This window comes from Pempheris klunzingeri, chromosome 6 (genome assembly GCF_042242105.1).
Source record: "Pempheris klunzingeri isolate RE-2024b chromosome 6, fPemKlu1.hap1, whole genome shotgun sequence".
In the NCBI taxonomy this organism is placed as follows: Eukaryota; Metazoa; Chordata; class Actinopteri; order Acropomatiformes; family Pempheridae; genus Pempheris; species Pempheris klunzingeri.
The window spans coordinates 26,274,114-26,298,358 of NC_092017.1; the positions used below are offsets into that span (position 1 = coordinate 26,274,114).

The 24,245-nt window shown below is 42.6% G+C and overlaps 1 protein-coding gene across 1 annotated transcript in view; it reads left to right on the top strand.

The window, feature by feature from the left end:
• The window catches only part of gmds (GDP-mannose 4,6-dehydratase), a 157,728-nt gene that overhangs the window by 104,265 nt on the left and 29,218 nt on the right, over positions 1-24,245 (top strand). Inside the window, exons 8-9 of the mRNA XM_070832522.1 lie at positions 17,861-17,979; positions 18,640-18,736. Coding sequence (XP_070688623.1) covers positions 17,861-17,979; positions 18,640-18,736 — 216 coding nt within the window. The remainder of the gene's footprint in view (positions 1-17,860; positions 17,980-18,639; positions 18,737-24,245) is intronic.

Consider the following 24,245-nt stretch of genomic DNA (forward strand, 5'->3'; position numbering starts at 1 on the left):
AAGTGCACCCTCAGGCACCATCACTGGGATTGAGGGGGAGGTGGTGGGAAGGCATGTGTGGATTGAGAGGAGATTGAGTGAAGAAAACTGAGAGGGAAAAAGTGTGAGATATGGATTAGGGAGAGAGAGGGAGGAAGTGGAAAGGACAGAGGAAAGAGATGGATGGACATATCATTATTTATTTTCCCAGCGACCAGGAAAAGAGAAATTCACGGTCAGAGCTGTGCCAGACAGCCGTTGGCTCTGATGACACAGCAGTAACTCACAGACCTGTGCTGATCGTGCAAATGTCAATGCGTCACGCAGCTCACAATCAATGCACCCAAGTGCATCCCAAAGGTGTCTGATGTCAGGGGCTCGTAAGGTTATTTTGCAGGTGTAGCCTTAAATTTCACTCTTTTCTTGTAATGCTATACTTTTTTCTCTGTCTTCTGTGATTCTAATTAGATTCACAGATTTCAGAAATCTACTTTTGAGTTCCCGTTAATAGCGTTGTGCTGATGTGCTGATGGAACAAAAAAGGAGGAGAGTGCAGCGCTCAGCGGTGGGTTTCATTGGTTGTGGCATCGCAGCAGACGTTAGTGTCAGAGCGTGCCACATGTTTTTCTTCTTCTTCTCCCCTTTACTCCAGAACATACAGACCAACCTGCTTCACTAAAGACTTTTAACCAGGCGAAAGACCAGTGAACTTAACTGTCAGTTAGGTTTCATAAAGCAATTCAGTGACCTTCAGTGACCTCAGGACACGAGTGGCTGCTTTCTGTTTACTAGAAACTCCAAGGTGGAATTGTTTTTTTTAATCTTTATAGAGTCTAATCATGAGATTGCCAAAGGTTCCCAGTGCTACTGGGCCTCTGCTGATCTGCTTGAATTCAGACAAAAGACAGAAACAAGTATTTTCCTTGGCCATTGTATCAGCAGGTAATTATGTTCAGTTTTAATCCAAGCTGTGATGTGGAGGCTTCATTTTGTGGTTCTGCTGAATTACCTTGAATTATAAATTATTATATATTGAAGTGTCCACCCTTATTGAGATAAATTGAGTATAAACATTATTATATATTTCATATAGGCTAACATACACTCATAATTCAGTGCTGATCCTTAAAGTGGAGCTTTTACTGGATTATAGGTCACACAGGAGGTCATCTTTGTCACCTACAGCCGTTAGAAGTTAACTCTCCACAGCTACTGTACTATTTTAACTTTCCGCTCATAGGCTAAAAGTGTAGACCATGAGAACCTCTCCTGAGAACCTTTGACGCAGAGATTGCCATATGTGAAGAATTTGCAAAGGTCAGCATGCCATGAACCACTGAAAATGGCCGAAGTTCACCGCTACTTTATTATCCGTGCAGCCCTCTGGGTGTCTGACCGAGGAACAATGTGGAACAACTGCCACAAGACTGCAGAGTCCCTCCTGAAAAGCTCCAGTACAAACACAACCTCTCTCTTTATCCCTCTCTCTCTCCCTCTCTCTCCCTCTCTCTCCCTCTCATAGCCAGGGGTGAGGCATCTGTTTCCTATGCTCAACATGTGGAGGGTCACATTCAATACACACACACACACACACACACACACACACACACACACACACACACACACACACACACACACACACACACACACACACACACACACACACAGACAAACACTCTGCTGTTCACACTACTCCTGTCTCATCTTACACACTGGACACATTACAGGAACATTTCAAAAACACACACCTCTGATGGGCTGAGGGACCGTGCGTATGTTATCCTTGTGTGTGTGTGTGTGTGTGTGTGTGTGTGTGTGACCATGTGCAATGTTTTGATGACACTAAATGTTAATCGCTTGTCCTTTTCAGTGTCATTTGGCCCTGAGTTTATGTGTTAATGTCCTGATGTTATCGCATCCGCATCAACAGGGATGCCGCTCTCATCTGATCTGGTCTCCCTACTGATAACACTGCTGTGTACGTGTGTGTGTGTGTACGTGTGTGTGTGTGTGTGTGTGTGTGTGTGTGTACGTGTGTGTGTGGTAGTTAGGACAAATGGACATGTTGAATTTTAACTGAGCTGGCTCATCAGTTGTCAATCAACTCTTCGCTACGAGAAACATTCACAGCATCACAGAAAATATAATTTAACCCAAATGCTCGTAGTCACCCACCTCAGTGGGAAGAAAAAGTAGAGACAATATGAAATATACTTGAAAACAGGTTACTGTTACTGTTAAACAAAAGGTCAGGAGCATCTGATTCAATATGAAAGAGATTAGATGATTAGATTACATGTATGTGTTGGATTTTAATTATAAAACCAAAACTAAAATGCACAGTTTTGTCAAGTAAATCTGACCAAACCTGTTTTGTGTTTCATGACTAAAATCTACATAAGAGGAGATAAAAGTTTGTAGAATTAGTCTGTTATCAAGACTCCCGTGTGTTTACTCTCCGTCATCATCGGTCTCTGTAACGGTTGTTACTGTTGTCATATTCAAATCTGGTCTGGACATAAAACGTTTAAGGTGCGTCTGTCAGTTGTATTAAGGTTAAATTACTTCCTGGTATTGTAAGTATTCAAAGTAGGTTCAATTGTGGTTTCCCAGATGTTGCTTACTCATCCTGACATTTGGAAATTTTTCACCTCGCGGCTTCACTCTAGCTTCAGTTCATGGCCTTGTTCTTCTGTGCAACCTTCCCCGTCACTATGTTTTTCACACAATTTTCCATCCTTTCATGAGCACCCGCTTTCTGCGTTAGACGGTGATGTTTTAATGACGTTATAGAGGCCGGAGGACGAGGCTGGCAGCGGCAGCAGCAGCGTACAGCAGGTGATCGCAGATAGCCCATTTGAAAATAAATTCCCTCAGGAAACTTGTGTGTGCCCATGTGTTTCAGGAAGTGGTGAGTGCGTGATTGTTTGTGTGTGTGTGTGTTTCATGGCTCTCTTTGCTCCTGCTGCGGTGCTCAGATAATGATAATGAATCAATAGTCGCTCAAAAGAAAGATAACGAGGACGGAGGATGGAAAGGGATTTTATCTGCTTTTAAAATATTTTGTTTTGCCCGTTTCATGTTTTGTGAAAATGGTGAGCGCGCAGTTTCCCAGCTGTCCCCAAAGACCCCGACCATCTCACTCCTCTCTCTCTCTCACCCACAACTTTCTCTGTGTTGTCTCAGCGTGTCACGATAAGGCAAACACTTTGGTTTTCAGTCTTTCAATATCTGTTAAGCATGAAACATTATGGTCGTGGTGAAAATAATACTTTTAATTGTTGATTTGAGACTGAACAAACAAACCTTCCCACTCCAGCACCCCACCTCTAACCGTGGCTTTCGGTCTCACTGCAAAGAAGACACACTACTTCCTTCATTGGCACTAAACATTGGCGTTAGATGTGAATTGTGTCCTGCAGTAGGAGTGTAAGAGAGTGTAAGAGACCAGGCTAAACTAAAGCACCCTGGCCAAACATATGGAGCTCTGACAGACGACCTAACCTGGGCAGCGTGTTGCATCAATCTCTTGGCCGTGACTGTCCTGTCCTGCACCGCAAGAACATAAGGATTATTGATAATGACAAATAGATTTAATTGAATTGGGATTTGTTGAGGATGTGAAAAGATCTGTAAGCAACTTGCACAAACATAAGAAAATGGAAAGTAGAGGTTTTCACAGGTCACCACACAAAACCTCCCTGAGCTCAAGAGTCCCATTAACTCCTACTAACAAAAGTCAACTCGGCTCCAGACGATGATCATTTCCTAATGTATTCTAATATATGTGCATCAAACTCACTCAGGTCCTGGGTCAGATCTCTGTTCCTCAGACTTACATACTGTAAGCAGGTTTTTTCATCATTTTCATAATAGTGGTCGAAGACACACCAAGAAACGTGCCACATCTGGCGAGAATCTTCGTGGCATGTCATCCCTCATTCTCTCCCCAAATTTTGTGTCGCTACCCTCCACTGTTGCCAATCAGAAAAGAAAAGAAATCAATTTATTGCAGTGCAAAAGCTGCATTCCAACCTTTGGTGTCAAATGGTTTCTGCCCTGCAGTCCCTCCCAGGCTGCCTAATCAATCCATCGTGGCCCTCGTTTCAGCAGCAGACCAGTGGCCCCCGCGCCTCCATAAATACACTAACAGCTTTCTTAAATATGTGACAAAATACCGTTAATGTTTACAGGCTGGGCGTGTGCGTGCACCCTGCTTTCACCAGGAGAGGAATTACTCTTCCACCTGCAGTGGAGACCTGAGAAGGAGGAACTGGGCTGCTTTGGTGCGCAACACACTCACATACGCTCGCTCGTATCTCATACACACACCTGCTCTTGATTGTCCAATTTGTAAGCAGTGTAGTGGCCGCAGGGGAGCAAAGAAACAGTAAACAGGCTGATAGCATCTCATATGAGATCATTGTGGCTGCAGCTATATTCTAACTGAACTGAACCTAGTGTACACACACACACACACACACACACACACACATATACATAGCTGTGAAGAGGAAAGCAGCCATTGTTCTGAGTGACGGACAAAAAGCAGTGGAGGTTTATGAGGATTTACAATGTAAATGGAGTCTTCTTCTAGCAGTGCTGCTCCTCGTCTCAGCCTCGAGGTCAGAGGTCATGTGTCTCCGGGTCAGAGTTCAAACTTAACCCGTCACGGAAGTCTGGAAATTCAATTCACAAAGATAGATCAGACCGACAACTGAACAGTTTACTCGCCGCCCCCTCTCTGTCATCCCTGCTTCTGGTTTCTCACTTAAACCTTCTAGGAAGGAAAGTGTGATTCTCCGCACTGGTTTTTTCTTTTTTCTATTGAGTCTTTGACTTTCTGTCTCCTCGCTCTTTCCTTTCTTCCCTTTTGTTCTATGAACAAACAAACATTGCTCATCTGTTCATCTCCTCTCTCCACTTCCAGTTTCCCATGCCATTATCTGTTTTCATATTTCGTGGAAAAACTAAAAATATTGCAACTCCCACAGTTCAAATTGCATCTATCTCCTGCTATCAGACTCACTGTTGCAGCCAATCACATTACACCATCCCAGATAACAAAACTTACATAAATGTTGCTTCCTGTGTTGTGTACGGTGTTATCTCCACTTCACACATACTCTTCTGATTCTTGAAAAATAAAATGACAAATCACGTCCGCTTCTTCTGTCCCCATTGATATAGATATTAAAGTCATTGCTTTATAAATAAAGAAAGATGACAAGATAGAATAGAAGGCATATTGTCCACTAACCTTTTTCTCACGGCAGCATTTGAGAGCAGATCAATGAGATTAGAGCAATATAAAACATTTTGAAAGGCTAGAACCAGTGAACATTTGACATTTTACTGATAAATGACTCTAAAAGTTGTAATTAATCTTTACAAAATTGTTCATCAGGCAAACCAGTTAGTAGTTATCACCACTGATAAAATGTGACAAGTTGATGCCCTGTTCTCCATCGCATTCCACATTCTCCCTTAGAAATGTTTTTTCATATCGACCGTGCACGTAGTCCATCACTCTGCGGACTTTTCTCTCCCCAGGAAGGAAGTGCTGGGATATTACCTTCTGCAGGCAGTTTGTGGTGCATGGTGAGAGATATATAAGCAAATCTAAACAGTCAGTGGGTCCGTTAAGTCGAGAGGCAGCGTTCACGGCGCTCTCCTCCTCCTGTTTGTTTTTCTTCCTGCCTGTTCAAAGATGGCAAAATAAATAAAGTGCTTTTTTGGCCCAGCATCACTCATTCCGCTGCTATTGATACCCTGTCTCTGACAGCCGAGGATGTGTGTGTACATATATGTGTGCATATGTGCGACAGTGGGTTACAGTATGTTAAATAAAGTCCAGAAAATCTGACGAGACTATTTTAAACACCTTTCGCATCCTCTGTAGCCTCCGTAGGCTGCCTATTCTTAACCCAGCTATGACAGACAAGCATGTAGCTACTATATTTTAAGTAACTGAACTGGTGTCTGTGTGTGTGTGTGTGTGTGTGTGTGTGTGTGTGTGTGTGTGTGTGTGTGTGTTCCTGCCCCCCCTTACCCCAAAAATGGTAACACACCCACAGCAAATGAGAGGGCTCCTTTGAGAAATGTTTCGCATGTTCTCACGGTGTAAAAATGACGCTATCGCCGAGCTCCAAGAATCAGCAGCTCTGTCCACATTGCATGGAGCCGGGCCCAACCTGTGTGTGTGTGTGTGTGTGTGTGTGTGAGGGTGATTTAGTTTGCAGAGTGTGTTTTAGGGTTAAATAGTGAATGACAGTCTTTATGCGACCCCTTCCTTTCCTCTGGTGAAAACATGGAAATATTGTTTACTGAGGACTCACTGTTCATAGAGCCAGAGGTCACAGTCAAGTTCAAGTGTGTGTGTGTGTGTGTGTGTGTGTGTTTGTGAGAATTTGTGAACTTCCCCGTGCTTGTTGCTATGTTTAGATGTACAAACAAGCTGATAATATCAAAGGAATGGGTGCAGGCTGGACTGATGGTATGAACGTTGCCTGAGGTGGGAGAAGGGATTTCATTTTTCTTTATGACTAATTTTCTGTGCTTCATCAGAGTATATCTGTCTACACGTTGATATGATTTGTAAGATATTGTTGTAGCAGGGACTTGTTGGAGCTGGAGCTGCGTTAGTAGCCAAAAAACACCCTTTAATGGTTGCAACAGCAGGAGCAGCAGTGGTTTCTTGATGGCCAAGATGACTAATGTAGATAAGATATCACTTTCACAGAACATCCCACCAGATGACATAGTGACTGCTTATTATACAGATATCAGTAAGAAATCTTCAACATATTGAAGAAAGGGATTGGCACCAGAGTCAACTCTTCATGGTGTCAGCTTATTGACCAGCGTCATCCAAAATATGAAAACCAGTGTTGGTTTTTATTCTTATTTTTTATTTGTTTATTCTATCTTATTCGTTCAGGCTGAAAACAAAGTTTCAGTCTCCTTTAAAGTCTTAACTTTAGTCTGGTTCAACACATCCTTTCTGTCAGTTTTTACCAATCCCCTAAACAAGTCCGCTAAGGTCATTAAACTATAAAGACTTTACTTCTAGCTGGAACAGAATCTCACTCTCTGGCTTTTAGGATAATGCATCGATGTATGTGACTACATAAAGGCTCCGCTCACCCACGCAGGTGTTTTCGGTTCTTCTGATCAGGTTGGAGTCCGGCAGCGTTAAGCTGGGACTGAAGTCAATGTATTAATGCATGTTTGAACTTGATTAGATGGACTTTGCATGTATAATAATAAGCTAATTTGTTTTTCCAATGTTATTCTGTCTTTTCCCTCAGAATAGAGGGTTTGTGAGTCACAAAAAGACCTTTTATAGTTTAAACTGTGGCAGAAAGCACCTTCTTGCAACGTGAGAATACAATACAACTACTGTTGGGGTGCAGGGAGACATAAAACATAGGATAAAATGTGTTTACTCCTTTAAAAAAGTGTGCTAATTCTTAGAGATAAAAACAAAACAAGTAGCCTTATAATATATATATATATATATATATATATATAACTAATGCTAAACTTGGTTGACAGGAGTGATTTTGTATTTGGTGAGTAAAAACCCTCAAAATGTTGGTGCGGTCCTTTAAGTTGTCTTTCCCTCGGACACCGTCATGATTTAAAATACTTTGGGGACCCACGAGACGCAGCACTGTGTGAGTGAAATGGTTTGGACACAATGATTGACTGAAATCTCCCCCATCTGTCAAAACTTTGTGACCTCTTCGGGGTGAGAGTGTGCTGCCTGCGAGAGAGCATCCTCTGAGGTTGACCGCCGCTGTGAGGCTCGGCCAGCAGAACACGGTCAGAGAGAAACAGACAACGCAGAGGTGCGGTCGCCTGTGCGTCATCCTTAACCATGTTACAGCAGCGAGTGCATGTGTCTCTGTGTGTGTGTGTGTGTGTGTGTGTGTGTGTGTGTGCCTTCAGGGTGAAGTCAGACTGTAAATATAGCCTCGTCTGTCTTCGACTTGACGTCCAGACAGTCTGTGTCTGACGAGGAAAAAAAACGCTGCAGTCTCTGACTTTTTTGGTCAAAACACAACAGGAGAGAAAGAGCGGAGGGAAGGAGGGGCAAGGGGGAGGAGGAGTGTGTGTGTGTGTGTGTGTGTGGGTGAAATGGAGGGGGTTTAATAATTTCTACCATCTCTAAAAATAGGGGTCTCAGTAAAAGAAAAAAAAGTTGTTCTGCTAAAAATCACAGCTCCATAGCAGCCATTTGGATGAAGTGTTCTCCCTGAGGTGGAGCCTGGGAAAGTTAGCTGTGCATACTAGCATGTCACTGTGTGTGTGTGTGTGTGTGTGTGTGTGTGTGTGTGTGTGTGTGTGTGTGTGTGTAAACGTAGACCTAAATTGAATGATTGAGGCTCTTACTTATGTGTAATCACACAGAATAGAGTTAGAAAGTTGTCTTGTTTGGCCTGGTCTGCCCCGGGTTGTCCTGCTTTGGCCTGGCCTGGTGCGTGGTTCCACCCCTGCCCTTTGCTGACTCACTCCAAGACTATCAGGGATTGTGGGGCTGGTGTAGCCTAGTTTAGAGTGGTTTAATTTGTCCTGGTCTGGTCTGGTCTGGTCTGGTCTGGCCTGGCCTGGTGCGTGGTTCCACCCCTGCCCTGTGCTTACTCACTCCAAGACTATCAGGGATTGTGGAGCTCGGCCAGGCACATAAATAAAAAAGCTAGTCCATATATGAGGAGAGATTGTTGTCATACTAAACTGAGTAAAGTCACATGAAATATGCTGGAAAGGAAAACTCATTTGATGAAACTTTCTGGATTCAAGAACTCCAGGAATGTGTAGCCCCCCAGTCTCCATTTCAGCACTTTGAGTCTTCCAGCTTGATATCTGGAGCTCCTGGCTGCCTCTTAGCAGGGTGAAGGCTTTATTGTGCGAAACCGAAATTCATTTAAATGTTATTTTTACCAGCTGGTTTATGCTCACTGGTTTATAACGAGTGGCAGGACTTAGTCACCGAGCCTCAGACTGAATGTCTCTGCAGCCACAATTAGAGAAAAAACACGAGTTTTATGATGTTACAGGTTGTTACCAGCTATTCAGCTAAGCTATTCAAGAGCAGAGCAGCGTGTGAACACAGGGAATATTGTTTAATGTAACATCATTTAATGATATTAAAGACCTTCTCCTGCGCTAAGGACACAAACTCTGAATATGGTTTGTGTGATCCTCGGTTTATTGTTTAACCCTTTATGGGGCACTCATTGAAATACTTAGAAATTCACAATTCCAACCCTAGACCATTACTGGTGGTCGTTACAAGACGTTTTTGTCTTTTGTGAGTTTTTCACAAAAAAAATAATAATGTTATGGTGAAAATCAAGATCAGTGAAGTTACCAAATATGGTTTCTTGCCGGTCCGTCTTGTAGCCTGATTGTCGCTGATTGGCTTTGAGAAATCTGGTAGTTCTGCTGCCTCATGGTGAGATAAGGGGCGGGCATTTTGAACTCCCACTTAAGTTACCAAATATGGTCCCTTGCCCAATAAAGGGTTAAGGACATGCATGTAGTGGATACACTTTGTAAGGAATGTACAAATAGCATATATTTTGGTGTAGAAACACTCTTGTTAATATATCATCAGCGTTTGGCCCCAAATATTAATATATACTAATGTTCATGATATCAAACACCCCACAGTAGGCTGCATACAATATAACCACAGTATTTTCATCGTTTCTAAAAAGTTAAGGCATTAAAATATGGAAACATAAAAAGATTTGGTTGGTGGCTATAGTGCTCCAATATTTCTTTCTTTGTTTATAAATGTAAAAATAGTAACTAAAGATTTATATATCTATATAGATAGATAGATAGATACAGAGTTACAAACATCTTGTCAGAGCCTAGGGCGGAGATGTAGGGCGTGTGTGTGTGTGTGTGTGTGTGTGTGTGTGTGTATGAAAAGGTGTGTGTTGTGTTTATTCCAGTGAAGACATTCAAAGAACAAAAGGATCCTTTGAGTGCAGAGTTTCAGGTGAAGCTGTCAAGCATGTCCGCTCTCCTCTAATCCAGTGTTTGGGATTAAGCTGCACTGTTATGGAATGCTGTTTAACACACACACACACACACACACACACACACACACACTATGTGTGTCAGTCACTCACGTAACTTCATACTCGGTTCGCTCAGCTGACAAACATACCCGCTTGTCAAATGGCTGTGAATATGAGCTATTACAAAATCACAGAGATATTTATATGTGATATTTTCATGTCCCTGTAGATGTGGAACCTTGAGAGGCTGCTGAAATTTCACCATCATGCGAGAATCCATGTTGCCGTACTTCAAGTTATTAGCATGTGGCCAAACCGCCGTGGTAAACTATGTTATATGGTTTATACTGCTTGTCAAGTTTTTGTTTTGTTTTGTTTTTAAACTTGCCTGCCTCTTTACAAACTATGTTTCAGTAAAAACTTCCCGGATGGTTCTGAGTTACAAACCATCTGGTGTGTCAGGTTAGTAGAGGTGTACATAAGATCACTGCAAAGAGACTTGTTTCCAAAAAAGCAGGGCCGACGGCAGTCAACTCATTGCCAAAATTTGTGGATGATGATAATGATGAAAGAATGAAAATGATAGACAGCTTCACTCTGTTGTTTCCTGTTGGAGAGCTAAAACAGTTTAAACTGCAGCCTGCAGTTGTGAAACACTAAGAATTTTAGTTGGCACATTTTATCTCTATATCTTTAGTTCAGAGTTTTATAGATGAATCCTAGATTGTAAACAAGCCACGATGACACCTCACTGATAAGAGTGTGTATATCACTGTGACGTTTCACTTTTGAAGTGCTTTTCCCAAAGAAATATCTGAATCACAACTGGGTTTATCTGCCTTGATGTTTTGGGGCATAGTGAGAGGAAGGAAAAAGTAAAAGAAACAAATAGTACAAAAGTCAAGCATCATAAAACTGAAGCAGAAAAATTTACAAAATAAAAAAATCGTGTATGTGGAGGCTTATGATATGTCATAATTTAGGGAAACTGTATTTTGCCTCGTCTCTACCTAGTCTATCGTTTTATGTATATCCACAACATTTTTGAAAAACATACGTTTGGGTGTGAAAAGTGCAGGTTTGATGCAGATGGAAAGGTGGAAGTTCAAGTTCAGGTCTTATTCTTTGCAGCATTCTTTCATGACAGCTTGCATTATGATGCACACTGTACTCTGGAAGTAATATAGAAAAGTATACAAAAAGTTTAAAAACAACAAACTGAAATGGGAGTCCAGATTGAGATCTGCGTAGGAGAGCATAGAGACTCTGTCACTGTCTGAAATGCCATGATGCAAATAAAGCTGTATATAATTAGAAATGTGATGAATTTGAAGTTAAATATAGTCTGTGTAAACATCTGCAGTAGTAGAAGGTTATCTGGCCCCACTCTGGTATCAGTCATGGGGCCTAGGTCATTCTGGAGCCGTAATTTCAATACTATTTGCCTAATCTCAGTACAAGATGGCTGCAGATGATTGCATTAGGGAAGTAGTGGACTTGATGGATGTGGGTCCGAAAAGACCCGCTGATAACAACCGACTTATGACGTACATGAGAGAGACCATGTTTGAGCCCAAATGTGACGTCGCACAGCGATGTGCTCTTGTCTGTGTACACGCACATCCACATGAATGCCTTTTGTCATAGCTGTGAGTGCAGGTCATTAATCTTATTATCAGCAGTATGAGGCGGGGCTGGCAGGCTCAGCCGCGTCTCCTCCAATTCAACGCTTCCCTCTGGCCCATAATAAGAACACTTTTCTTCTTACTTTTCAGGCTTAAGCATTCTTCTCTGGCAGCTGCGCAAGCATGTTGTGGAACAGAGCTGAGAACCTCTTGAGCTGGTAATGGTGTGGAAAAGCCAGCACTGGTCAAGCTCTGGAGTGGGAAGACATGAGGTCTCAGTGCTACTATCAGGGCTCATGTTAAATTCTGTGAGAATACACTCTTTGCTGGCAAAGCAGCAGTGATTCAGACAGACTCAGGCGGCTCAAAGTCAGTAGAAACGTCCAAACCAGTTATGTTCGCTGTAGTTTTTATAAAGTTTAACTTAAAACTGTGCAGGAATTTGAATAAATCCCTACCTAAGTGCATTTGTGGTTTAATGTAAAATGTGTTTGTGTACGTTTAGTGCATTTGCCCCTACGTGGGCAGATGTGCCCCCTCTGTCCACATGCATCTGTGTATGAAACAATGGGGCTAATGGCGTTAGCAGGCCGTGATTGAGGCCGATGGCTTTCTGTGGCCGTAATAGCGGCTCCATTAAATGTTTACTGTGAGCCATTCCACATGTCAGCTGTAGTCAAGCAGCCAGAGCCGGAGGACCGAGGGACCGTTACAGCCTGGGACTCTGGGAGGGAGGCGAGACGCAGAGGGGGGGAGACAGGGGCGGACGGAGGGGTCAGCTGGCTCCAGAGGCAGGAGATCGAGATAAAGTCATTGCTTAAGCTGTGGTTTGCTCTTTTCCGTACGCCAGAAAACATCCGTCTTGCTGAACACTTTATTTATTTATTTATTGGATTTATTTGGAGATGCTGCTCTGTAGTAGCATCTAGCAGGGATCTACGGGGGGGGGGGGGGGGGGGGGGGTGATGAAGTATAACTGTTACGTTCACATTAGCAGATGCAAGGCGCAAGCAGTCAAGAGTTTAGGGGCATAAACAGCATTTTTGTAGGCTCTGGTATGTCGGTGGTGAGAGTGCACTGTGTGACCTACTCAGGGGGATTCTGAGTCAGCAGGCTGCCTTTGGTTTGTACCAGGGATTTTCCTGCAGCCTAGTAGCTTTGGTTGTGTTCTATCTGTGCTCTATCTGACGGGGGCATATGGAAAGGATTATTTATAATACACTTTCAGAAAAAAAAAGATGATGTGGCAGTCACCACAGCTGAATGGTGAAGCCATGAGAACTCCTGCTGTATTAAAGTGACTCTGTCTGTTTTCTGTGCATCCTCAGATTTGAAGATTTGTGATGAACGGCTACTTTTTTTTTTCTATTTTATTCAGTCGTAAATTAAATAACTAAAGTTTTTTGTGACTATTGTTTAAAATCAGGTTTCACTTTGAAACAAATACAAATTACAGTTCGGTTAAGGACGACTTTCAGCTACAAATCAGATTCAACGGTATTTTATCACATTTGATTCATTTAAAATCCTAATTGAAACTAGTCAGATGTTCATTGTTTAAGTCTTTTTTTGACCAATTTTGTTTTTAAGAGTTGATTGTTTCAGATATGTTGCATGTTTGGCGGCCGTTTACCATCTTGTAGACCAATTTGTAGATCAGTAAATAACTCAAATACAAAGAAGTAGCAAAACTAGACGTGTGAGCTGGATATATTACTGCTGGAAGATGGATGGTGAGTGAACTGAACCCCGGTTTTACAAGAGAAAAGGACATGAGCTAAATGGCCACATAAATGTAGTCAAGATGGGCAGTAAGGATAAAAATCTTCCAGCATGGTATGAATGATTTTGTACCATAATGGATATTTTGACAGATTAAGTTCAATACGTTGTTTGCAGTCATGCGATTCCAATGACGTGCTGCTCCCAGCTGGTGGAGGAGATGTGGGTCAGCCCACACTGTGCTAGTTTAGATGATATCACATGTTACATGTTCAACAATGCAAACAAAATATATGAATAACTAACATAACTTAACAGAGCCTCATAACTTACATTAACTTTGACGAAGTGGTCACTGCACACACAAGCTTGGACTTTTGGCGCTCGATAGAAGCATCTCGTGGTTTTTCTGTTTGATCGATTTGAGCAACTGTTATTTGAGAGACTGTTTTATGGATGACTTCAGCAGGTGGGGATGTATTTTTGGCTAATAGAATATCTGACAGATCAAGATGAAGCATCGAATTGGTGTCGAAATCCTGCAAATCCAGTATGAACAGCCCTGCTTATTGATTTGCAATAAAAAACAGTCTATCAGACATTTATTGCCGTATTGCTCCGCCCTGCTTTAATAGTAAGAAATGTGTTCAGACTTAGAGCTTAAGAAATGTGGGTATTTTACCAACAACTAACCAGATCTAAGAAAAAGGACCCCTGGTAGTCAAACTGTCAGAGGTGGCAGCGAGAGGTAAACTAAAATACGGATTTCAAAACATTCCCATCAGAAACTTACACAAGCACAGACACTACATGCATCCATGTTTTCTCACAGTCTCTGAACAAAACACAGCATTTGAACTTTGGTCGCCAGGTTTCCCCTTGTGTGTGCCAGAATATAATTCAGGTAAAGGGGTTGCGGGTGGTTGCAGGGGTCAGTATCTGTCTCTTAGCTGGAGTCGAGTGTGGAGTGCGTGATGGGGGTCATCCTGTGGCCATGTGAACAGGAAGGTGCGGGTTCAGTGTGAAGGGCTGAACCTCTGGGCTGTTTATCAGATAGCTAATGAAGCAGAGCAATCCTTGGGGAGGGAGGAGGGGGCAGCAGAAGGGAAAAGAGAGGAGAAAGGGGGTAAAAGGTAAAAGGAGGGAGGGTAAGGAGGTAAAAGATGAGTTAAAAGAGCGAACACCCGCAGGGAGGCCAGCACTCCCCCTTAGCTATCGCTAAACGTGGTGAAGAGAACGAACCACCGTCCCTCCATGACTTCACTGAGCTTTATTCCCACTACCACGAGCAGAAAAATACACATCGTGTTATTTATCACATTTCCTGGTTAAAAATCAGCAGAGGCCGCATCACTCAGCTCCTGCCATAAACATTTTCTCTGGCTGCGAGAGAAGCCGAGCCGCGTTCCCAGCTCACATCATCGCAGCCATCCAGTTCACTGCCGGCCTCACATTCATCAGTGTGGTCTGCAGGAAAAGGGCCTGCTTCATTACAAGTTCAAATAATCAGCCAGTCAGACGATCAAAACAGTATTACAGAGTACACGTCGGTGTTTACGCTGCTAATTAATCCTGTTCATGTCGAGAAGGGGAAGGTGGAATTATTCTAAAATGGCAGCATGTGAATTGACCTCAGATTAATTTCTCAGGATAGATCTGTGGTCTGTACACTTTGTTTTAATAAATACTGTAGTGTAGTATTTCAGGCAGCAAATAGTTTTTTTATTATTATTTTTCTTAATGATCAATAGATTATTTAATAGGTTTCTTGTTTGATCTAGAAAATGTCCAGGAAATTATAAAAAAAATACCTTCACAAATTTCTATGAATTGCTTGTTTTAAGTAACCAAATCCAAAACCTCAATATATTCCATTTGCAATCATATATTACTGAGAAAATCTGCAAATCTTTAAATTTTAGAAGCTGAAATGTCAACTCATCTTTGTCAGTTTGATGGGTTAGATTTAGATTGATTAGATTTAAATCAGTTGTCCAAATTGTGGCTAATTTGCTTTCTGATTCATATTTTTTTATGTCTGTACAACTTTAAACATAAAGTTGACTTCTGGATTTATTGTTTCAGGACTACATGTGTTGACATGTTGCTTTGCTTTACTATCTATAGGAGAAACAACTGTTCTGTCTCCTTAAAGGCTCCCTGTGCAGTTTTAGACTTGTAGTAGTGCCGTGGAGGTGTTTTCTGATGCTTGGGTCCCAGTTATGTTAATTTTGCATGCTGGTGATGTGATACACAGTCCGACCCATGGTGTCACGCTGTCCCATTGATTAAAGTGGTGGTGGTAACATGCCAAAATATACTGCACTGTGCCAGCGAAGGCAAGAACAAAGAAGATTACTTAAAAATCGGCTTTAAAAATGACACGTTTAAGGATTTTTTTGGTGAATTACACTGAATGTAAACACAACAAGAAAACTCCACAAGGCCTCTTTAAAGCAATAGATTTACAGAAAGACAAATTTGGTTTTGTGGAAACACAGATTCTGATGGCGCTCTGCTTGAGGAAACATGAACATGCTTCGATTAGTTTGTTCGGTCTTACACCGAGGTGCTATTATTGGCTTATGTAGCAGTGTGAGAATCTGGTGTGTTCATCAGGGGACGGAGGGTGAGAGGTCACGCTCAGGGGAGCCATCAGCCTTGAGCGGTCAGGTGACCCAGAACGATCCTGAGATAGGATGGCCTCGCCTCCCCGAGGAGGAGCATTCCATCACCGCTGGCGTGTTTGTGTGTGTCAAAGCGTGCTGCAGAGCAGGCATGTGCTTCTACCACAGCTGGTACATACAGTGCATCAGAGTGGCTGATTAATTGTGTCAGTCGCTTCATCCGTCCGAAAGCTCCAAAGCAAGATTTCATTGCTGTGAAATTTAGTATAAATATCTTTGGTCATTAAAAGATGATTGTCTCTTAGAGCATTTATCCCTTTACTCTGGTGATATTTCCACTATCAACACTATATAGCAAACAGTTCTACCTATGGATATGGAAATATCTACATAATATCTGAAGTGGATAAACCCTTTATACAATAGAAAAATCATCAACACAGTGTTTCTTTTATGCTTTTGTTTTTTTGTGAGGTGAAATGAATGTTGAAGCTTCAGGGGTCTTCTAGTGGGAAATGAAATGTTTTTTGTTTTTTCTCGTGTGTGTTTGCACATTACAAACATATAAGTGCTGCTGCAGAAGGAACAACAGAATCTGTCCATCCAACAGTGTCACATAAAACATCCTGATGTGGCTATGGAACATGTACACACACGAAAAAACACACTCGTACCATCCAATACAGATCCAAGTAGAGCACATAAACTGTGCTGATGTGCTGCTGGGAGAGTGAGACACCGAGGAAACTCCACCTCTCTGCTGTAGAGAGACAGAGCATCATTGCACAGGTCGTTTTTTAAACTAGAGAAAAGGTAAAAGGTGTCACTGACCTTCAGGAGGTGTTGTTGTTTTGATGCTCACTGAAATATCTGTAAGCACCTGTTGCATTTGTCTCTTAGTCCAGTCAGCACAGGTAGGTTATTTCTTCTTTTACCATTCCTCTTTGATTTTGAGTTAAGATGTTAAAGTCCCACAACATGTTACCATTTATGACTTCTAATGTCTAAAGCGTCTGATTTCCTTCTCCTCTGTTATTGCTCAAATAACATGCCAAGAGTCCAAAACAAAAATACATTAGGACTGAGGTCAACAAGCAGAATCAGAGTCGATAAAATCTAAATCAGATCCACCCTTAACATATGTAACGCTTTGAACACGACTATACTTCTGTGCTGATTTCATTTGTCAGTGCATGTGTAGATGCGAGCGTCTGTCTGTCTGTCTCTCTGTCCCCGGCGAGTCTCTTCTAATCAGGCTAGACGTGCCAGAGGTCAGCAGCTACGACCTGCTGGCTCTGGTTCACCATAAATATTATGGAACCACGCACAGACGCCCTCGCTGGCTGTTTAATATAGTGCTGGGTCCATTAAGGGACCCAGACTATCAGCTTTCACTGGACTATATGGGCTAATAATAATACTGCTGGCACCACATAGTTAGAAAAAGTTAACACAAGTCAGAACTGGTCCCACTTTTATTTCTGGAAGTTTATCATCTCCGTAACTTTGCTTGTAACTGGTCATCTGTCTCACGTTGTCGCGTTAGGCTGCTGTACCGTGTCACTTTGTGCGACTTGTTTTGCGTCCAAAGGTGCATGCGCATTTATGGCCACGTGTGCGTTTTTGTCCATGCCAGCAGCACAGCGGGCCTCTGGGAGTGCTCTGTCCTCCTTTCCCACGGTATGTGTCCCATGAGCCCCCGGCGGTGACGTCAGGACAGAGGTACGGGTGACTGCCCCGCCCAGAGGTCGCAGGTTCACTTCCTGTCTGTCAGGACCAAGTTGGGCAGGGTCCAGTGTGGAGCGCTGAACTGTCTTTATGATCTCTCGGTGGTTTAACCTCTCTGTCTCTGTCTCTGTGTCTCTTTCAGGCTATGTGGCTGATGCTGCAACAGGAGGAGCCAGAGGATTTCGTCATAGCAACGGGGGAGGTGCACAGTGTGAGGGAGTTTGTGGAGAAGGCCTTCAAACATGTGGGGAAGACCATTGTGTGAGTGTGCACAATAACACACACATGCAGGCAACATCCATTTCAATGTCTGTATCATACTTGATATCATTTTCCATAAAAGTCCAATTCTAGGACTTCCCAACCTTCCAGAAGTGAATTAAAGGTTACTGTGTGCATGTGTGGGGATGCCCACTGATCCTGTTAGAGGACTGAGGCCACTCTTCCTCCATGTTAGTATTTTCCTCTACTCCATACTGTTTTCTAGCAGTGGCCCCTCCTCTCGTACACCTGATGCCAAATACCACACAAACAATGAAGCTTTCGCTGCAACCGTTCTGCCATGTTTGCACAGAGCAGTCATAGATGAAGCCAGCAATGTTACAGGTTCTGTGTTTGAAAGGGGCTTTTTTCGTGGAACCTTCAGTCTCCCATTCAGTGCCACATCTCAGTCCCCTCCTCTGTCTCACCTCCCATTCACCTCCCTCATTCACATGTCATCCTCCGCTGACATGTTGCTGAAGCTGTGTGTGACCGTTAGCCGCGCCTGCTGTGTTGATTTCACAAAAAAAAAACGCAGGTGACATGTTTTGTCTGCATGAGACGTTAAAGAAACAAACCCCACAAGAAATAATCAGGGAGACAGAGGAAGGAGCAGCTGTGGGAAAATGTTCCTCCTTTCTAAGTCTTGTGTCTTTCCAGGTGGGATGGGAAGGATGAGAAGGAGGTTGGTCGTTGCCAAGAGACAGGGGTGGTGCATGTGAAGGTGGACCCGAAATACTTCCGTCCCACCGAAGTGGTAAGTCAGGTCTCTCCCTTTGTTTGTGTGTGTGAGCGTATGTCGTGTTTCTCTTTATTTAAATCATGTGCTCGCCATTTGAAGCATTAGTGTGATCTTAGTGGAGCAACACTTTCAAAAGGACTCGTATTATAAAGACTTAAATCAGCTATGTTGTTTATTATTTAGTAATATATTTATTGTATGAAATGGCAACATAACTAAATAAGATTTAGCCATGAAGTAGTTGTTTTGAAGCTTCCCTGGTTGTAATATGGTTTAAGATAAATGACCCAACCACCACATCCATTCCACTACCGTCATACTGTCAAAGAAAGGCAGAAGTGCCATAATCTTGTTCTTTTATAGTTTTTCTTCTAATTTTTCACGAGTGATGAGGCATAATAGACATGACCCCCCCCCCGTCTTGGGTTGACGGCTGTTGTGCTCGTCATGTTTGTGTTTGTTCTTGTTACTGATATCATCTTGTCTGAGCTCATAAGCGACATGCTCACACTTATCTTTTGTGCATTTGACTTTAGGAATTTGTTGGAAACAAAAGGAGTTTTCCCTCATAAATGCTGCCAAAGAGAACTTGTCCCTCAGTTCACGATAACTTAGAGGACCATACTAGTAGTTTTGTTTCAGCCAATTAGCTACAAATTGTTTATACTTTCTTATTCCCAAGCATGTCTGCAGTTGGTCTTCTGTAATAACATGTAATTCACACAGTTCTTGATAAATCGTGACACAGCAGAGCACATATTTCCTGTTCCATACACCTGACCTTAACATGAATGTAACATGTTTTGTCTGCATGTATCTGATTGCCGGTCATTGTGTCTGCGACCGTATGTGTATACTTATCAGCCGTTACGGGTCCAGTTGACAGGCTCAGGCTGCTTATTGTATGCTTTTAAACAGCTGGAAACAAGCCAGTCCGCCTCCGTATGAGTAATGTAGGCTGCATCCTGCCAGTTGAAGCTGAATGGGTGCTAATATTCAGGCAACCAAGCTTGAAAATGTGTCTTTAATAGCGAGGGCGTGTGTTGGATTGACTCACTCAGCTGGTGAGGCAATTCTGCTGAATGACAAGGTGCTTTGATAGCACAGGGAAAAAGTATTTGTCTTTTTTATCAGCTTTGGCAGTGGATACTTGTGCCTGTACTGTGTTTAGAACAGCTGTTAGCATCCAAACAAAAAAAAAAAGAGCAATCTTATTATCCCTCCGTCTCTGTCTAGGTGTAAAGGGTCCCTGATATTTGGGAGGTCTTTCTCTCATCGCTGTGGCCCGGGGTTATTGTGGCTGCTCTCCAGGGAGGATATAGAGTTACCCAGGGGTGTTGTGGCCGAGATTAGCCGTCAGGTTCTCAGTTTAAAGTCAGGAGCGTCTCTCTGCTGAGCTTTGGCCTGGCAAGATTAGAGCTGAGATCCAGTTGAGTGATGGTGGAGGATTAGCATGAAGGCCCCGCTGACTGACTGCTGAGGCGATGGAAGCGGTGGTCACACACCTGGGCCTGTATTCTCCATGCATGTCAGCTCATTCTTTCAAGGTCTTAACCCTGAATCCACATTGAAAACTACTCCAGACACAGGGCAGATCAGCCAGTGGTGACCTATCAGCAAAGAAACAGGTCAGTATCTGTCACAGGAGCTTTTGTAAGACATCAACAAATGGACAATATACCCTGTAGTGTGTTGAAAGACTGCAGGTAAGCATCTGCTTACAGACTGCATGAGCTGAAGACGGCTGTGAAAGGCTTCAAGATCCTGCTAGAACAACACGAAGCGGTTTCTGTAATAGTTTTTCTTCTTCTTGAACAATATTTTCTCGACTAAGGGGCCTGGAAATCAGAATCTCTTGCACATAGGCGTGAAGTCCTGTAATAGATCTGCACTAATTGAGGTGAATTAGGAGGCTGCTGGAGTTTGTGGGAATGTTATATTGGATTGCATCATGTTGTAAGGTTAATATTTTTTCCTCCTCCACATGGTCAAATAAGTGTTGTGTACTGTACACCTGGTAAACAGGTGCAGAGGAAAATGAAATAGAAAAAGTTAAATTTCAGCACAATTGCAGTAGAAGCAACAGTTTGTATTGTTGCCAATGTCTTGTTATTGTGTAGGTCTTTACAGCACTGGGTTAAAGTTTGTGGGTCTTGGCTCAGCATAACTTCATGAATACGTCCGTGTCCAGTGTAATCATGTCAGGTATTGTGATCCAAGCGAGATGGGAAGAACATGTCGCTCCAGTCTCACCCTATCGTAAGCACCTTTTGCTGCTTTTGAGGATCAATAAAAACAGTTGCAAACCAGTACTGCCATTTGTCCCAGCATGGCACCCTTGCTTCTGCAGACCGATGACAGGTTGAATCCATAGGCTGACAGGCTCATCAACGATTAGGCATCAGGATGAGTTATGACTTTCTTAAAGCATTGACTCATTCTGCAGAGAATTACTCAAAACTGACAGATGTGGTTTAAGAGAACCAGCAAATTTTGCCTTGATTACTTGTTAAATCAACTCTTAAAACTGTTTTTCAGTGTATATAATTAAATAATGAGCCAGTTCAAGTCCTCAGAGCAAAGGTAGCTCAGAGGGGATACAGCGTAAAGATTGGAGGCATAGCAGGAGCAAATAGGTTGAGTTACAGTGGCTGATTTCTCTGCTCTGTCTCACTGTCTCTTTATTTCTGTGGTTGAGGTTAAAGAGACTAAAGAGTGTTTAACCTCTGACCCCTTCAGACAGGAAGTGACTGACACCAGGCTCACAGCTCAGCATTGTGGCTCTCCTGAAGTGGAAATACCTGTCATCAAATGTGTGTGTGTGTGTGTGTGTGTGTGTGTGTGTGTGTGTGTGTTAAAAATTCAGCTGACTCAAACTCAGATTTTTAGATGCAAGTAAATTCGGATCTGTGTTGCGGATGTGTGTGTGTGCACAGATGTATGTGTGTGTGTGTGTGTGTGTGTGCATGAGTAGCTGTGCGTTAGAGAAGTGAGTCCTCGGGCTGTGTGCTAATATATATGTAATTCATCATTATCGTTGTCAGTGTGTGTGTCTGACATGAGCTCATTTATCTCCCCAACCCCTTGGGACAGGGGCGAGCAAGCAGGGAGGGGTGTGACGGGGTTAAATATGCAGGTGTGCCTCACATATGGTCCAAGTGTGTGTGCTTCGTTGTGTATAACCATGCACTTGTCTGTGTTTATTTGGGATAAAACGCCTCAAGGCTGCAGACGTGACAGCGAGTTTGTCTGTGGTCACGAAAGCTGCTGACTGGATATGAAACATGCTGGTTAAAATAAAAAAAAAAAAAAAGCTGCCTCCATTATCTGCAGATAGTTCACTGTGAAAGGGAAAGACGTGTGGTTTGAAGCTGTCAGGGTTGTTGTGAATAAAGTTACAGGTAAGTTTCAAACCGATCCAACTGTCATGACTGCTGTTTGTTGCCTTTGTACTGGCTTTGCAGGGCTGTCAGTCACACTTGTCAGCCTGTGGGTTTCTGCCAGAGCTGAGGTTTGGCTCAGGTGAGCGGCCTCAGCAAAGGTGTGTCACGGTGTGTTTTGCCCCTAATGGTTATGATTAGTTTTGGTTGCCAGGTGATATACCGTATCATGGCCGTGGATATTCCTTGTGTGATTAGACGATTTCTCCTGTCTGGTTCTCACAGTTGAGTTACACCTTGTTGAGAGATTTGCAAAGCTGGAAGTGATCAGTGACTGTGTGTGAGATCCCTCTTTATTTAATCCAGGTGATTCATGAAGGGAACTACAGCAATGCTAAAGGGCATAATAGGTGTGTATGATAGGTGTATAATGGTATTATAGGTGAATTATGCGGAGTAATCTTGTACTTCAAATGGGACTCTCGGTGTGGCATTTTGAACTTGGAAAGTCACGGACAGAAGTAAGAGGCCCGCAGTGATTTAGTATTGCACCATATAGCTGTGGGGACTTAAGAGAATCAGATTTGAAAAAGGAAAAAGAGTTGTTGTGAATGTCTCCACATGTTATGAGACCTGAGTTGTCTTGAGATTCACTTGAACACCTTCGCTCTCCTTGAAACAGGTGCTTTCATTAGTACTTTTTGGGTTTTTTTCACAAATGTTGAGACACTTTTTTTCAGTTTAGCTCCTGTAATGCTCTTGGTGACAAAATCATTTTATTTTTCTATTTTAAGTAACTTAATTGCCTCCTTAAGCTGTTTGACAGCTCTGGGTGCTACTGCTGCTATTGTTGACCGTGCTGGTAAGCCTCCTAAATCAACCATAACAGTGATGAAATTACAATAACTAACTCCAGACATCAACTAACATCAGAGCAGTGAGCCAGAAGGGTTTTTTTTTTTAGGCAATAGGACCACTTTTAAACTAAATAACAAACATTATTATTATAGTTTTTTCCGTAACTCCTTATAGCAGTTGTCCAGTGCTGGGATGTCCTGTAGCTTTGTGGTTGTTCCTTGCACTTTCCACTTTAACTGCTGCTCTCTTTTCCTTCATTGAAACTTTGAACTTGTATATTCATGACAGATTCCAATTTGTCTCAGTTAGCAATGAAAGCACCGATTGTTCATGTAGATCCAGCTTTGCACTGTGCAGATTTATGTATTTGCACAAGTTGGTATATGCACGTATTTGAATAGGTGTGTGTCTATGTGCATGTACACACCTGTGCGTGTCCGTGCTAATGCTGTCGTACTGTCATACTTCCAAGTTCATGTGTCACCGGAGGGTAGAAACTGCTGCAAGTTGAGTGACAGCTCCGTGGTTTTTGTCCAACCTCTCATGCAGAGGAGGAGAAGTGGTGATAAATGGGAAGTTGTCTCTCAATCTGTCTTTATCTCGTTCTGTCCAATCGCCTCTCGCATAACTCTCAGCAGACCCCCCTCGCCCTTTTTGCCCCTTATATCTGTGTCTCTCCGTCAGGGTGATGCAACAAGCATTGGTTGGCAACACAGGAATGCCCCTCCAGGCAAGATTATCCTACTGTAAGGAAAAGCAGACAGACAGTTGCCCCCTTTATCACCTACCACCTACACTCACTCAGCTGTAGAGATCACAATCCAATCAATCAGCCAGGACTGATGATTGAAATCAACTCTGATTATTGTTCTTTAACTAGCCGTCTTCCTTCTGCTTTTATATTTATATACATATATATATATATATATATAAATTGAAATTAGGAATGGGGTTAGAAGTTTGTGAGGTTTGAGGGGAAAATGAGTGATCTCTCAGATATTTCAAGTAAATCCACAAACACTATAATAATTGTGGTGACAATAGCATGCTACTACAATGAAATGTTTTCAGTTTTATCATATTTCACAGTAGCTCCGCAGTGTTCCTGCTATCTTTATCAATAACATCTAGAAGTCATCCCAGCATTTCCATTTTCCATCTACATGCTTTCAGTCTGTTGGCAGCTGTAAGGCGGTTAGCCAGAGGCACCTTTGCCTCTTGCAGTTGTTTATTTTTATATAATCAGGTTCCATTGAAAGCTGTTAAGTGATTAGATGATTTTAGAA